Source organism: Phocoena sinus, chromosome 5 (genome assembly GCF_008692025.1).
Source record: "Phocoena sinus isolate mPhoSin1 chromosome 5, mPhoSin1.pri, whole genome shotgun sequence".
In the NCBI taxonomy this organism is placed as follows: Eukaryota; Metazoa; Chordata; class Mammalia; order Artiodactyla; family Phocoenidae; genus Phocoena; species Phocoena sinus.
In genome coordinates this window covers 19,510,591-19,522,826 of record NC_045767.1, presented here as the reverse complement: position 1 = coordinate 19,522,826, position 12,236 = coordinate 19,510,591, and the positions used below count along the sequence as shown (strand labels likewise).

The 12,236-nt window shown below is 33.7% G+C and overlaps 1 protein-coding gene across 6 annotated transcripts in view; it reads left to right on the top strand.

Annotated features, from left to right (window-relative positions):
- The window catches only part of KIAA1109 (KIAA1109 ortholog), a 209,065-nt gene that overhangs the window by 44,980 nt on the left and 151,849 nt on the right, over positions 1-12,236 (top strand). For all 6 annotated transcript variants that reach the window (XM_032632288.1, XM_032632285.1, XM_032632284.1 and 3 more), the window contains 5 exons: positions 1,518-1,597; positions 3,428-3,578; positions 7,791-7,947; positions 8,356-8,434; positions 11,247-11,338. In XM_032632288.1, coding sequence (XP_032488179.1) covers positions 1,518-1,597; positions 3,428-3,578; positions 7,791-7,947; positions 8,356-8,434; positions 11,247-11,338 — 559 coding nt within the window. The remainder of the gene's footprint in view (positions 1-1,517; positions 1,598-3,427; positions 3,579-7,790; positions 7,948-8,355; positions 8,435-11,246; positions 11,339-12,236) is intronic.

Genomic DNA, 12,236 nt, shown 5'->3' with positions numbered 1-12,236 from the left:
CCTTTTCTGTGAAGGAGTCTATTGTTAAATTTGTGTAATTTAGTATTCATGTGATAAAAGTAAAAGTATTCATGTGATGAGTTTCCACTGTCTCAGCTTTTGTCTTTGTGTGTAGGCAATATAAAGTTTGAGGTTATGAGAAACATGATTGTTTCTTTTTAGTTCCAACTTTTGGCTAGTTGCTATTAGATTTTCTAGGGATTGGCTAGAATGACACAGTCATTTTCCCAGCTTGAGTACCGGGGAGGCTCTGGGTCTACCTGGTTTCACACTCTTCAGGATCACTGAATTGCTAAGCATCTTGGAGTATAAGCTACGCACACAATTCTATATTTATGGGTGCAAGTTGTAATACTGAAAAAAATAAATCTGGGTTTTTGTGAAAATTACTACAGAGTAAAATGAAAAAGTGTCCTGCTATTTGTATAAGAAGATTTAAAATTGTATTTTTCACTCTTCAGTAATAAACATGGAGATTAAATAATGAGATTAAACCCTAACCATTGTGATTTAATACATATTTAGAAGAAGATTGTTGAATTTGTATGTGTTATATTATCTGATGATTGAGAGGTTAATTTTGATATGGAAGGAAGATATTGTGGTGTATGATAAAGACAAAAGTTGTTAAATCAAAGCAAGTAGAGGGAAGTTAATTGATGGTACAGAAACATTCATTCCAGAATTTGAGTTCAAGATGTTTGCTTTAAGTTTATTTTAAGTTGATCAACTAAATATTCTTGGAAATAGGTAACATAAAGTTGTTAAAAATTACAACATTTTTTTAATTTAATGTTTCTGAAAGGTTATGCTTTATTTTACAATATATAAGATGATATTTTTAATCAGTTTTATAGTGTTATTAATATAAAATGGTAGAATTTGAAGTCTAATTTTAAATTTATTGTTGCAAATGCAGAATATGATTATTATATTCTAATGAACATTGTTCTTCCATTGTATTTAATTAAACTTTGTTTTATTTATTTTTTTTATTTTTATTTTTTTGCGGTACGCGGGCCTCTCACTGTTGTGGCCTCTCCCGTTGCGGAGCAACAGGCTCCGGACGCACAGGCTCAGCGGCCATGGCTCACGGGCCCAGCCGCTCCGCGGCATGTGGAATCTTCCCGGACCGGGGCACGAACCTGTGTCCCCTGCATCGGCAGGTGGACTCTCAACCACTGCGCCACCAGGGAAGCCCTAAACTTTGTTTTAAATGGATTTCTCTCATTCAAAACTTAAAATGAGAAATGCAAAACAGATTTTTTTGTCTTTCTTTAACTGATTTTACTGGTCAAAATTTTTTCAGTGCCAATTTTTTATATAGTCTAATATAGAAAACAATTATGGAACAATTTATTGTGTATGTGAAAGATGTTTTCCCTTTTCAAGTTTCTACACTTGATTGCTTTTTAGTTTTCTTTTTTGTTTTCACCCATTACCATCGTTAATTAGCATACTGAACATTTTATATTCTGGAGATGTACTTAGTTTGCCTTCCACCTTCCTTTGTATAGACCACCAAGATTAATGGGAGAAGGTTTTGTGGTGATGCAGTCGAATGATGTTGACATCTACTATTACATGGATGAGCCAGGTATTATTTTTTGAAAATATGTTTCATAGCTACAATTCTGTTTCTTCTATGAAATGCTGATATCTAATAATATTTTAAGTATCCTTGCTTAGGATATAAATAAGCATTAATAATGGTAAATGTGGATGTGAGAATGCCTACCTAAAGAATATCTGTGTCATTTGTCAAAAGTTGAATATTTTTTAGTATTTCAGATCAAAAGAGAAACATATAGTAATCTTTCCTTCAAATTTCATTTTTGCTAGTATACTTCAAAAATTGTGAATACAAATGACCATGAGTGAAAACCATTAGAGAATGTGATGATAGTTAAGGTAGTTCATGCTGGCTTAGGGGAAAAAAAATCCCAGTAAGTTGGATTTGAGGCTTAAAGTTTAAGGATTGAAGTCCAGCTAGTTACAGTGCTTCACAGGTGGCCTCAGTTTTATAAATAAGCTAAATATTGGATTTTTAGTCATTTTTTCCTAACTTTTGTTTTTCATACCTTTCAGGAGGTTTATGAGGTCAAAGTATGTTCAAAATTAGGATGTTATTTGCCTTTTTATTTTACCATGTTGTATTGATGGTGTAAAAGTTACAGGGGGCAAAACTTCTGGTGCTTTAGCATGAATCAAGGCAGTGATTCCAAACTATACTAGTAATCCCTGTCTTTTTCACTGCCACGCAGTCACAATAAAACAAATGCCAGTGCACTTTACAGTGTCTTTGATTAAGCAGTAAAAATTACTTTTATCAAATCTTGACCCTTCAGTACACTTTTTAATATTCATTTAATAAAATGATAAGAACACATAATACACTTCTGCCTCATACCAAAGTACACTGTTGTTTCGAGGAAAAGCACTCTGTGATTGAGTTCCAAGCTGAACTGTTTGCTCTTTTCATGGAATACCAGTTGTGCTTGGAAGAGCAACTAGGGACAAACTATGGTTTTGAGCTTTCATGTGAAAGTTAGAATTTTGGAAAATTTGGGTCTGCCACTGTGAGTTTGATGACTTTTCTGATGAGACTACCAGTGTTAGTAACAATATGACTTCTTAAATGTTTAATAATGGAATTTGTCTATTTGGGAAAAATATGCATGTCTCAGTGAACCAGTATTTTCCAAATGAACAATTCATGATGTCTGTAAAAGATTTATTCAGAGTGCAAGAGAGATCAGTAAATTTTAACGTGTCAGAGTATGAGAAGTTCGCAATATGGTTTCAGATTCCCCATTGCAAGTAATCTTTAAGAAATTACCACTTGTTGAATTTTGGTCTAGTGTCAAAGAATATCCAAAATTATCTGAAAAAGCTATTAAAATACTCCTCCCTTTTCTGTCTACCTATTTGTATGAGGCTAGGTTTTCTTCAATAGATTAAGTGCAGAAACAACTGTGAGAATGCACTTGTTTTCTATTAAGCTGTATATTTAAGAAATTTGCCAAAATAAAAGCGATGCCAACACTTCGCAATAAATTAGTTTTAGAAAATATGCCTATTTTGATTAAAAAATATTTTCATTCAAAATGAAATAAAATTTTATTTGTTTTCACTAAAATGTAGTTATTTTTCACATCATATTTTCATTAAATCTTATTAGACGTTTTGTTATGTCAACATGTAATGAGTTTATTTTAAAAATAAAATTTAAAAATATTGCTCAATTCAAATTTTGAATACAGTAAATTTTGATAGATACAATACAAAAAAAATCCCACTTTGGGGTCCTCAATATAGAGTGTAAAGTGTTCCTGAGATCAAAAACTTTTTAGAAATGTTGATCTAAGGAAGCCTTTTAATGGTTATTTTAAGTAACTATCTTCATATTGTATATTCTGCAATATAGGACTTGTTCCAGAAGAAACAGAAGAAACTATTGAAGGAGAAATGAGCAGTGAGGATTGCAAATTACAAGATTTGCCTCCCTGTTGGGGACTGGATATAGTTTGTGGTAAAGGAACAGATTTCAACTATGGGCCATGGGCTGATAGGCAGAGGTACTTGATTAAATTATATTTCTAAGTCAAACATATTGGGATAATACTATAGTTTTTATTAAAGGCTAGCTTAGTATTGATATTTTTATAAGCTATTTTATTATGGCAGGGTAAGATATCACTGAACATTTTAATCCAAATAATTTGTAGAGAAATTAGCACAAGCAAGTTTGCTCTAAAGGAGGAGCTAATTCATTAGAAAAATGGTGAATGAGCAGAATATTTATTGGTTCCTTGGCTTTTTCTTTTGTATTTAATCACCGAATATGCCAGGGATTGTTGGGACTATGGAGATTCAGAGCTAAAAGACATACATAGTTCAGTTTCGGAAAAAAGAAACAAAAGAGTTTTATTAAGTGCTGTATTAGAGGTACGTAAAATGTCTTGATGAAGAATTTAGAGAGGTACCGTATTAGTTTGCTGAGGCTGCCACAACAAAGTACCGCAGACTGTGTGGCTTAAACAGCAGAAATTTCTCACTGTTCTGGAGGTTAGAATTCTGAGATCAAGGTGTTGGCAGGATTGGTTCCTTCTGAGGGCCGTGAGGGAAGGCTGTGTTCAAAGCCTCCCTCCTTGGCTTGTAGATGGTCATCTTCTCCCTGTATCTTCACATGGTCTTCTCTCTTGTGTGTTTTGTAGGTCTCTGTGTCCAAATTTCCTCTTCTTGCAAGAATACCAGTCATATTGGATTAGGGCCCACCCTATTGACCTCATTTTAACTTAATTACTTCTCTAAAGACCCTGTCTCTAACTAAGGCCAAATTATGAGGTACTGAGGATTAGGACATATAAATTTTAGGGGGACACAATTTAGCCCATAACAGGTTCATAACTCATATTGAAGAGGAGAGAACTGGGGAATGCTTTTTGGTTGAGGTAATATGTGAGTTGAGTTTTGAAACATAAGTAAGAATTAGCCGGGGAAGGAAGGGAAGGATAAGTAATCAAGGCAAGGGAGGAGTTCTGCAAATGCATGATGGCAGTGGAGAATTGTCTTAATAAGTTCTATAGGTTGTTAAAGAGATTTGTAGGTAGTTAAGAAATATATAGATTTTATACTGGAGGTAATAGGGAATGCCTGAAAGGTAAAAAAGGGTTTTTTATTTCTTAGTTATTCTATTAATTTTGAAGTAATTTTCTGTTTTTAATATATTATGAACATCTATCTACTTATTGAAGAATTTTAAACAAAGGAGGGGACATGTACTACTATTTATGAGGGAACATCTAAATTTTTATGTAAATATACATTGTTTAAAGCTAGTTTAGTCTTTCATAAACTAGCTTGAATGGAGAAATACAAGCTTAATCAGTCACTGAGGCAGATATTACTGGGCCACTGATGGACTACTAAGAGTGCTGATACTTGATATACTCACTCTTTTTATACTTAATTGTTTTTTTTTTAAATTTTATTTTATTTTATGTTTTTACACAGCAGGTTCTTATTAGTTATCTATTTTATACATATTAGGGCATATATGTCAATCCCAGTCTCCCAATTCATCCCAGCACCACAAACCACCCCCGCCACTTTCCCCCCTTGGTGTCCATACGTTTGTTCTCTACATCTGTGTCTCTATTTCTGCCTTGCAAACTAAATTGTTTTAAAAAGTGCTTTCTAAGCCCGGGCACAGCAACGAAGACCCAACGCAGCCAAAAAACACAAAAAAAGTGCTTTCTACCTAGCATTGTTAGAAGAATTATATACTTTGTCAGGTACTACGTTCTGTTAACCTTGGTATCTCTAGCATATAGAAATACCTGTTCCATTAAGTAGCTACTTAAATAACAGTAGTTTGGTAAATATATAAGTAAGTGTGTTATTTGAATACTTGGAGTATGCCAATACAGTACTTCATTAAGTTCTGGGTTAGATTATTAGACCCGAAGGTAAACATAGCTTAAAATTTCCGGTTAGAAAACAAATATTTTTCCAATTACTGGATTAAAATTTTCCTTTTATAATAAAATTTTTCATACATTAAACCATGCTATATTTACTGTGGAATAGTTGAAAATGAGGGGTTTTACATTCCCTTAAGTAACAGTTACACTTGCTATATTTGAAAGGAAAAAATTACAGCAGTGCTTTAACACAGACACAGAATATTTTTGCATTTTAGTATTTGAATAGAGTGTGATTCTTCTTAAACTATATTTAATTGTATTGCATTAAGAGAAGTATTAGGCTATATTTACATGAAAATCCTAGCTAAAATTCTTTTAATATATAGTCATATTCACTCTTTCGGTGATCTTTGTATAATACAGAGAAATGATACTGTAGATAACATGAAAGAAAAATTTGCTTTACCAACTCCCTTCAGTAGGTCCTGCCACTGCTAGGAGAGAACAGCAATACATTTTTTAAGCTGGACTTAACAAAACCATTCAGATTTATTAAAAAGAAGAAAGAAAGAAATTTATCACATGGGTTTAGTTTCCTTGTGTGAGTAATAGTAGTATTTATCTCCTCCCTTATATATGCAAATTGTGCATTTCCTCTCTTGTAGCCATTTCCTTTTCACCTTCTCCATACTGAGTTTCTAAACAAATATGAACTGTTACCAGAAATGTTCATTAGGTCATTTTTTTTAGTATCTACCTATTAGTGTAAAATATATAGAAAGAAACCTCAACTGTTTTATTATTGGATAGTTCACTCAGCATTGTTTTTGATCTCTGATGTAGCATGACCTTATTTAGCTTATAGATTTTAATGTCAGTTCTATTACCTTTACATGATTTTCTTTTTTTTTTTTAACATCTTTATTGGAGTATAATTGCTTTACAGTGGTGTGTTAGTTTCTGTTGTATAACAAAGTGCATCAGCTATATGTATACATATATCCCCATATCCCCTCCCTCTTGTGTCTGAATCTTTAAGACACTCAGCTTTTCTTTTTAAGAGTTTTCATGACAGAGTTGAAATATAAACTTTATAAATTCGTGCTTACTCCTTAATGATAACTATAATAATGCAAATATTCCTGATATTCTCTGGCCTTTTATTGCTTTCATTTATATTTTCACACTTGATCTTCATAACAGTGAGAGGCACAAGGACAGGTGTGGTGATCTGATTATACCTGTGAGAAAATGAAGACACAGAAATTCAGTGATTCGGGCAAGATAGTAAAGCTATAGCATCTAGAGCCAAGATTCAGACCAACCCTTCAAGTCCACTGCTCTTTTCATTATATCCTGCTACCCATTTTATAGTCCATGATCACCTAATGATTAGATGGATTCTTTGTCTTGAAAGCTTAGTTTTATATATTTGTGTCTTAGCCAAAACATTTACAGACTTAATTTTCTTTTTGTGTCTATAATGGATCAGTTTGCAAATTTTGTTCTGTTGATCTGATTTTTCGCAGTCAGTTTATTCCAAGCAGCATTTCCTGTTACTGATGACTCCTTCCTCAGCTCTTCCTATTTAATAGTCAGAAACTGATACTTTTTCTGAATGTATGAGTAACATGCTAATTTTTAATTATATAGAAGGCTATGAATTGAAAGTTTCTTGGTTTCTTTCATGTTTGTCAAGTGATATGGGGAGGCAGATACATGAGAGCCCTAGCCTCCAAACACTTGCTTCTTTTTAGAAATCTATTGCTCTTTAGACTCTTATTGTTATAACGTTGATTAATAGTGATTATGAAAATAATAGAAATACACTTTCTCCGTGTGCCATGTACTGCCAAGTCTTTTTCATATATGTTGTCATTTAATTCTTGGATCTATTCTCTGAGACTGGTTATGACAATCCTCTTTTACAGGTGAGGAAGCAGGCGAGTGTCCTCAGAAAGGTTAAGTAGTAATTGTCCAGAGTGGAATGATTCTAATTAAACCATCCCCCTTCAGCTCTTTCTTTGCCATTTGCACAATTGATATACCTGTAGAAAGTCTTTAATTTTTCACAGTATGTTTGAATAGTGCAAATTTGGTCTTACCTATGTCTTATTTGATAGTAGTATATTAAGTGCTCAAAGCTCATTGATCTCTGGAAGTATAAAACAGTCTTTCATTTTACTGAAAGGAAATTATGGTAGGTGTTATTTTGTGACTTATAATTTTTTTTTCAATTTTATGTCTAATTGTTAAATAAGATAACAGTGGTAATAGAAAGTTATAATACTGATTTTGTCTCTTATCAGAGGTAATTTTATTTGAATAACTTGTCATTATTCTTTCTTCCTCTTTATTTAGAGATTGTTTATGGAAGTTCTTCTTCCCTCCTGATTATCAAGTTCTGAAAGTCTCTGAAATTGCACAGCCTGGGAGACCAAGACAGATCCTTGCTTTTGAACTACGAATGAATATTATTGCAGATGCTACAATTGACTTGCTGTTTACCAAAAATAGGGTAATTATTGAAATAATATAGTAGAAAATTATGTGTAAAATTTGAACATTATTTTCCAGAGTATCTTTCTGGTGACTAGTCCTATACTCAGATTCATTTCTATGAGCTTCCCTGACCCCCACCCCCAATAATTGTACGTATGTTACTTTCATTAAGTGCCAAATAGTAGAAAGAAGTTAATTAATAATAATAGACCTTTATAGTATAGTCTGATTCATTTTCTCCTTTAAATCTGGCCAAACTGTTTTAGTATATTTTTGGTATAAATTTGAGCTTTTGCTCTTAGGAACTTTTAATACCTATTTAATATTATTGATGATTAAATTTTATCTTTGATAATAACTGAAAAGTAAAGATGGGAGTGTAATTATAATAAATGTCTCATGAATTATTTTTTGCTTTTGGTAGGAAACAAATGCTGTACATGTAAATGTAGGAGCTGGCTCATATTTAGAAATTAATATTCCAATGACAGTCGAGGAAAATGGTAAGCTATGATGAGTGTTTTTCTGTTTTAAGTGATTAGTAGGGGAATAATGAATATATAAATAATTATTAATCCAGTTAGACTAAAATTAATGGGGTTTTCTTTTTCGGCTTTTTATTATATTTTGATGTGCCTGTAGTTAGTAAATAGTATATTATTCATGCACTTGGAGAGAAGGGAAAAGTGTTTTAATCAAGCTAGGTCTTATTTTTCTGTGCTTTCGTTATACCTTACACTTCTTTTGTAAGTTTGTGCGTAATTTGCTTAGTGTATGTTTTTCCTGTTAGTCTGTTGCTCTGTGAAGGCTGGTACTATGTATTTCTTTTCACTGGTGTATACCTGTGCCAAACCCAGGACCTGGCACGTGGTCCATGGGCAGAAATAGATTGAATGACTAATAGGCTTTGTTTTAGGTTATATTGTTAGTAGATTTTTGTCAGGAAGTAACCTGGGTACTTTGAATAGCATAACTTTAAGAAAGCAGAATATTTCATATTTAAAATATTGTCATGCCCTGATTAGCTGTAGTTTTATCTGAGCTAGGATAATCTAAGTTCATTATGAATTTAAAATTTGGGCTCTGATACAGGTTAATCAGTAACATGATTAAATACTTTATTGTTAAATTTATCAAAATATTACATAGTCTCCCTCATTTCTCCTTGTTCTTCCCATCCTCTTATTACATTTGTAATTGAGACCAGTTGAAGTGAAATTCTGCTTTATTTCTTCACTTTCTTGAGGGTATGGAGAGTAGCAACTCACCAATGTTTTTAAATTACTGAACAGCAATGTTACTATTGCTAGGTATAATTAGAATAAGTTTTATGTAATTCTTGGCTCTCTTTTCTTGTTTCTGTCACTCATTTTGTTGCTACGATAAAAAGAAAACAGGCAAAGGTGTTGACTAGATTTATTAGCTTGCATAAAAAGGTAGCAGTTGAGTCTGCCTGCTTAGATAATTAATTGAAAAAGTGACTGAGAATGAGATAGTATATCTTTTCCCCGTAACTTTAGGGCTATTACACTGAAGAACTAAAACCTTATCTTAGTTACTTTTAAAAGAATAACCTAAGTCTTGAAGCAGATGCTTGAGATTCTCTAGGATTCAGAGTAGTCAGTTGGAAAGAAGCATCTTTCAGGATAGCCTTAATTACTGATATATAGGATCTGTAATTCTGTAGAGGAAGAGGCTGTTGAGGGTTGCACAGAATTGAGAATGGTTCAGTTAAGGGAGTGCTTCTGCCTTTTTTTTTTGATTTATTTATTTATCTTTGGCTGCGTTGGGTCTTCGTTGCTGTGCACGGGCTTTCTCTAGTTGCAGCGAGTGGGGGCTTCTCGTTGCGGAGCACGGGCTCTAGGCATGTGGGCTTCAGTAGTTGTAGCACGCGGGCTCAGCATTTGTGGCTTGTGGGCTCTAGAGCGCAGGCTCAGCACTTGTGGTGCACGAGCTTAGTTGCTCCGCGGTATGTGGGATCTTCCCAGACAGGGGCTTGAACCCGTGTCCCCTGCGTTGGCAGGCAGATTCTTAACCACTGCGCCACCAGGGAAGTCCCTCTGCCTTTTAAACTGATGATGTATATAGGAAATAATATTTGTACAGATTTTTGGGAGGTACATTTATTGGTGCACTGGGGTAAAGGGACCATCTGAGGACTGAGGCATCAATATCTTGAGCATATACCTATTATGAATTCATGGGAAGTGCCACAGCACACTGACTGTTGAACTGAATGAGTTAAGTGTCTAAGAAAAACCCAGTCGAGTTATTGGTAAAGGTTAGGTGGCTTTTAAGGTGACTGTCTTCAAAGGGAAAAATAGACTTACTTCTTAGACAATAACAAAATATAATTTGAAAACATTTAAAAACTGGTCCCAGAGATTCAGTTGTTTGGGGAAAAAAAAATGCCCAGAGCAGGATGCATGTTGAATTAGCCATATAAAAATGTTCATAGTGTTAGTGTTCATAGGAGGGCAGTCCATCAAGAAAAGAAGTGAAATACTCTGAACCTTTCTGCTTTTATTCAGAGTGGGGCTGTGTTGTTTGGTAACTGTCACTATGTAAGGAATAGTTTTTTAGTTTAGCAACTGTCATTACACATTTTTTTCAATAATTTATTTGTGCAATCTCCTGACTTCTCTCCTACCTATACTTGCCCTGATGGGTGGATTTTGAACAAGGATATGATATGTTAGATCCATCCTATTCCCTTTTTTTTTTTTAATACTGTCTTTTCTACAGATTTCAGACTCTTCAAAGTCATTTAGTGAAAGGGTCTGTCCTGGGTGGTGGAGTAGATTTGGATTTCTAGCATTGCCTATCTGTAGCTATGACTAACTCAAGATTTTCTTATTGGGATATTCAAAGCCATGTTTTCAATACCTCTATAATAAAGCTGGTGTTTTAATTTCCAGAAAAAAAAAAAGAAAAAAAAAAGCAACTGTCATTACTTAAGGGGTAGTTGAAAATATGTACCCTTGAGTCAGTGAAAAAAAGGACATGGGAGCAGTCTTAAATATTTGCACACTATCATTTGGAAAATAGACTTGTAGCTTTGCACTGGAAAGCAGAGTCAGGATAGACCTTATATGAAGATGGAACTCTTTTCCATCAGAGCTGTCCGAAATGAGAAAGGTTACCTATTAGATAGTATACTCCACATTACTGGGGGTGTATTTAAATAGTGACTGATTACCATTTTTCAGGAATTCCTTCTTTGGGTGGTGGGGGAATTTGTTTCCAGTCCAAATTTTTTAATTATATGTATGTATTTCTTTAGGTTCTTAATTTTTATGTTTTCACTTATTTTAGGTTACACCCCTGCAATTAAAGGACAACTCTTACATGTTGATGCCACTACCAGCATGCAATACCGGACTCTTTTAGAAGCAGAAATGTTAGCAGTAAGTCTAGAGTGTATGATGATATGCCTACATCCATAAAATACAAATTTGGTTTTAATTTTTTAATATAAAATTTTAATGGCCAGGAGGTCATCAAAAGGTCAGTCTTCTCATTCAAGAACAACCAGATGCTCTTGACCATGTTTTTGGGAAGAGGTGTAGATTCCCAATGCTGTGGACTCCCTTTGGCATCTCTCTGTTGCTCTTCTTTTGGGGGAAATGAATATAAGGCAACACTACATGGGTTTTTGGCCTTTAGAAATGTGAAAAGTTCTCGGTGTATTGTTTTTAAACTTCATTGTATGGCTAGACTAGCTGTCTCCTATGCTGTAAGTAAGATAATTTTTTACTGTATGTTTTCTGGCCCCATCAGATTCTTTCTCAGGGCTTAATAATTCATTGTCCTTTTTTACTTGATGAATAAGGTAAAAGGAAGAAAATCTTATGGATACCCTGAATTGCTCCATATTAGAATAAATATGGAAATGCTCATGATTGAAAACTGCAGGTCAGGAACTCATTAATCAAGCAGATTATTATTTTGTCTCAGGGATGACAGTAATAACAACAATAATAACAAAAGTCACTGCGTAGAATGGCTGATATTTAGAGAGGATTCTTTTATATTAGATGATATCATTAGGTCCTTAATTGCTTGTCTAAACAAGCATATTTATATATGATATATGTAAATTAAGAAGAAAAATTTGCAGTTACCAAGAATATAATGAATACTATAAATATGAATATTCAGCATTTTAATGAATTCCTGAGCTATTGCTGATAAATGGTGCTGTGCAATAACGGTATTCCTGGCCAGGCAGCTCTTGCCTTTGCAGAATTGCCAAGCTTTGGCAGGTGGAATGTACCACAAAGCATCATGTCAGATTTATAACTA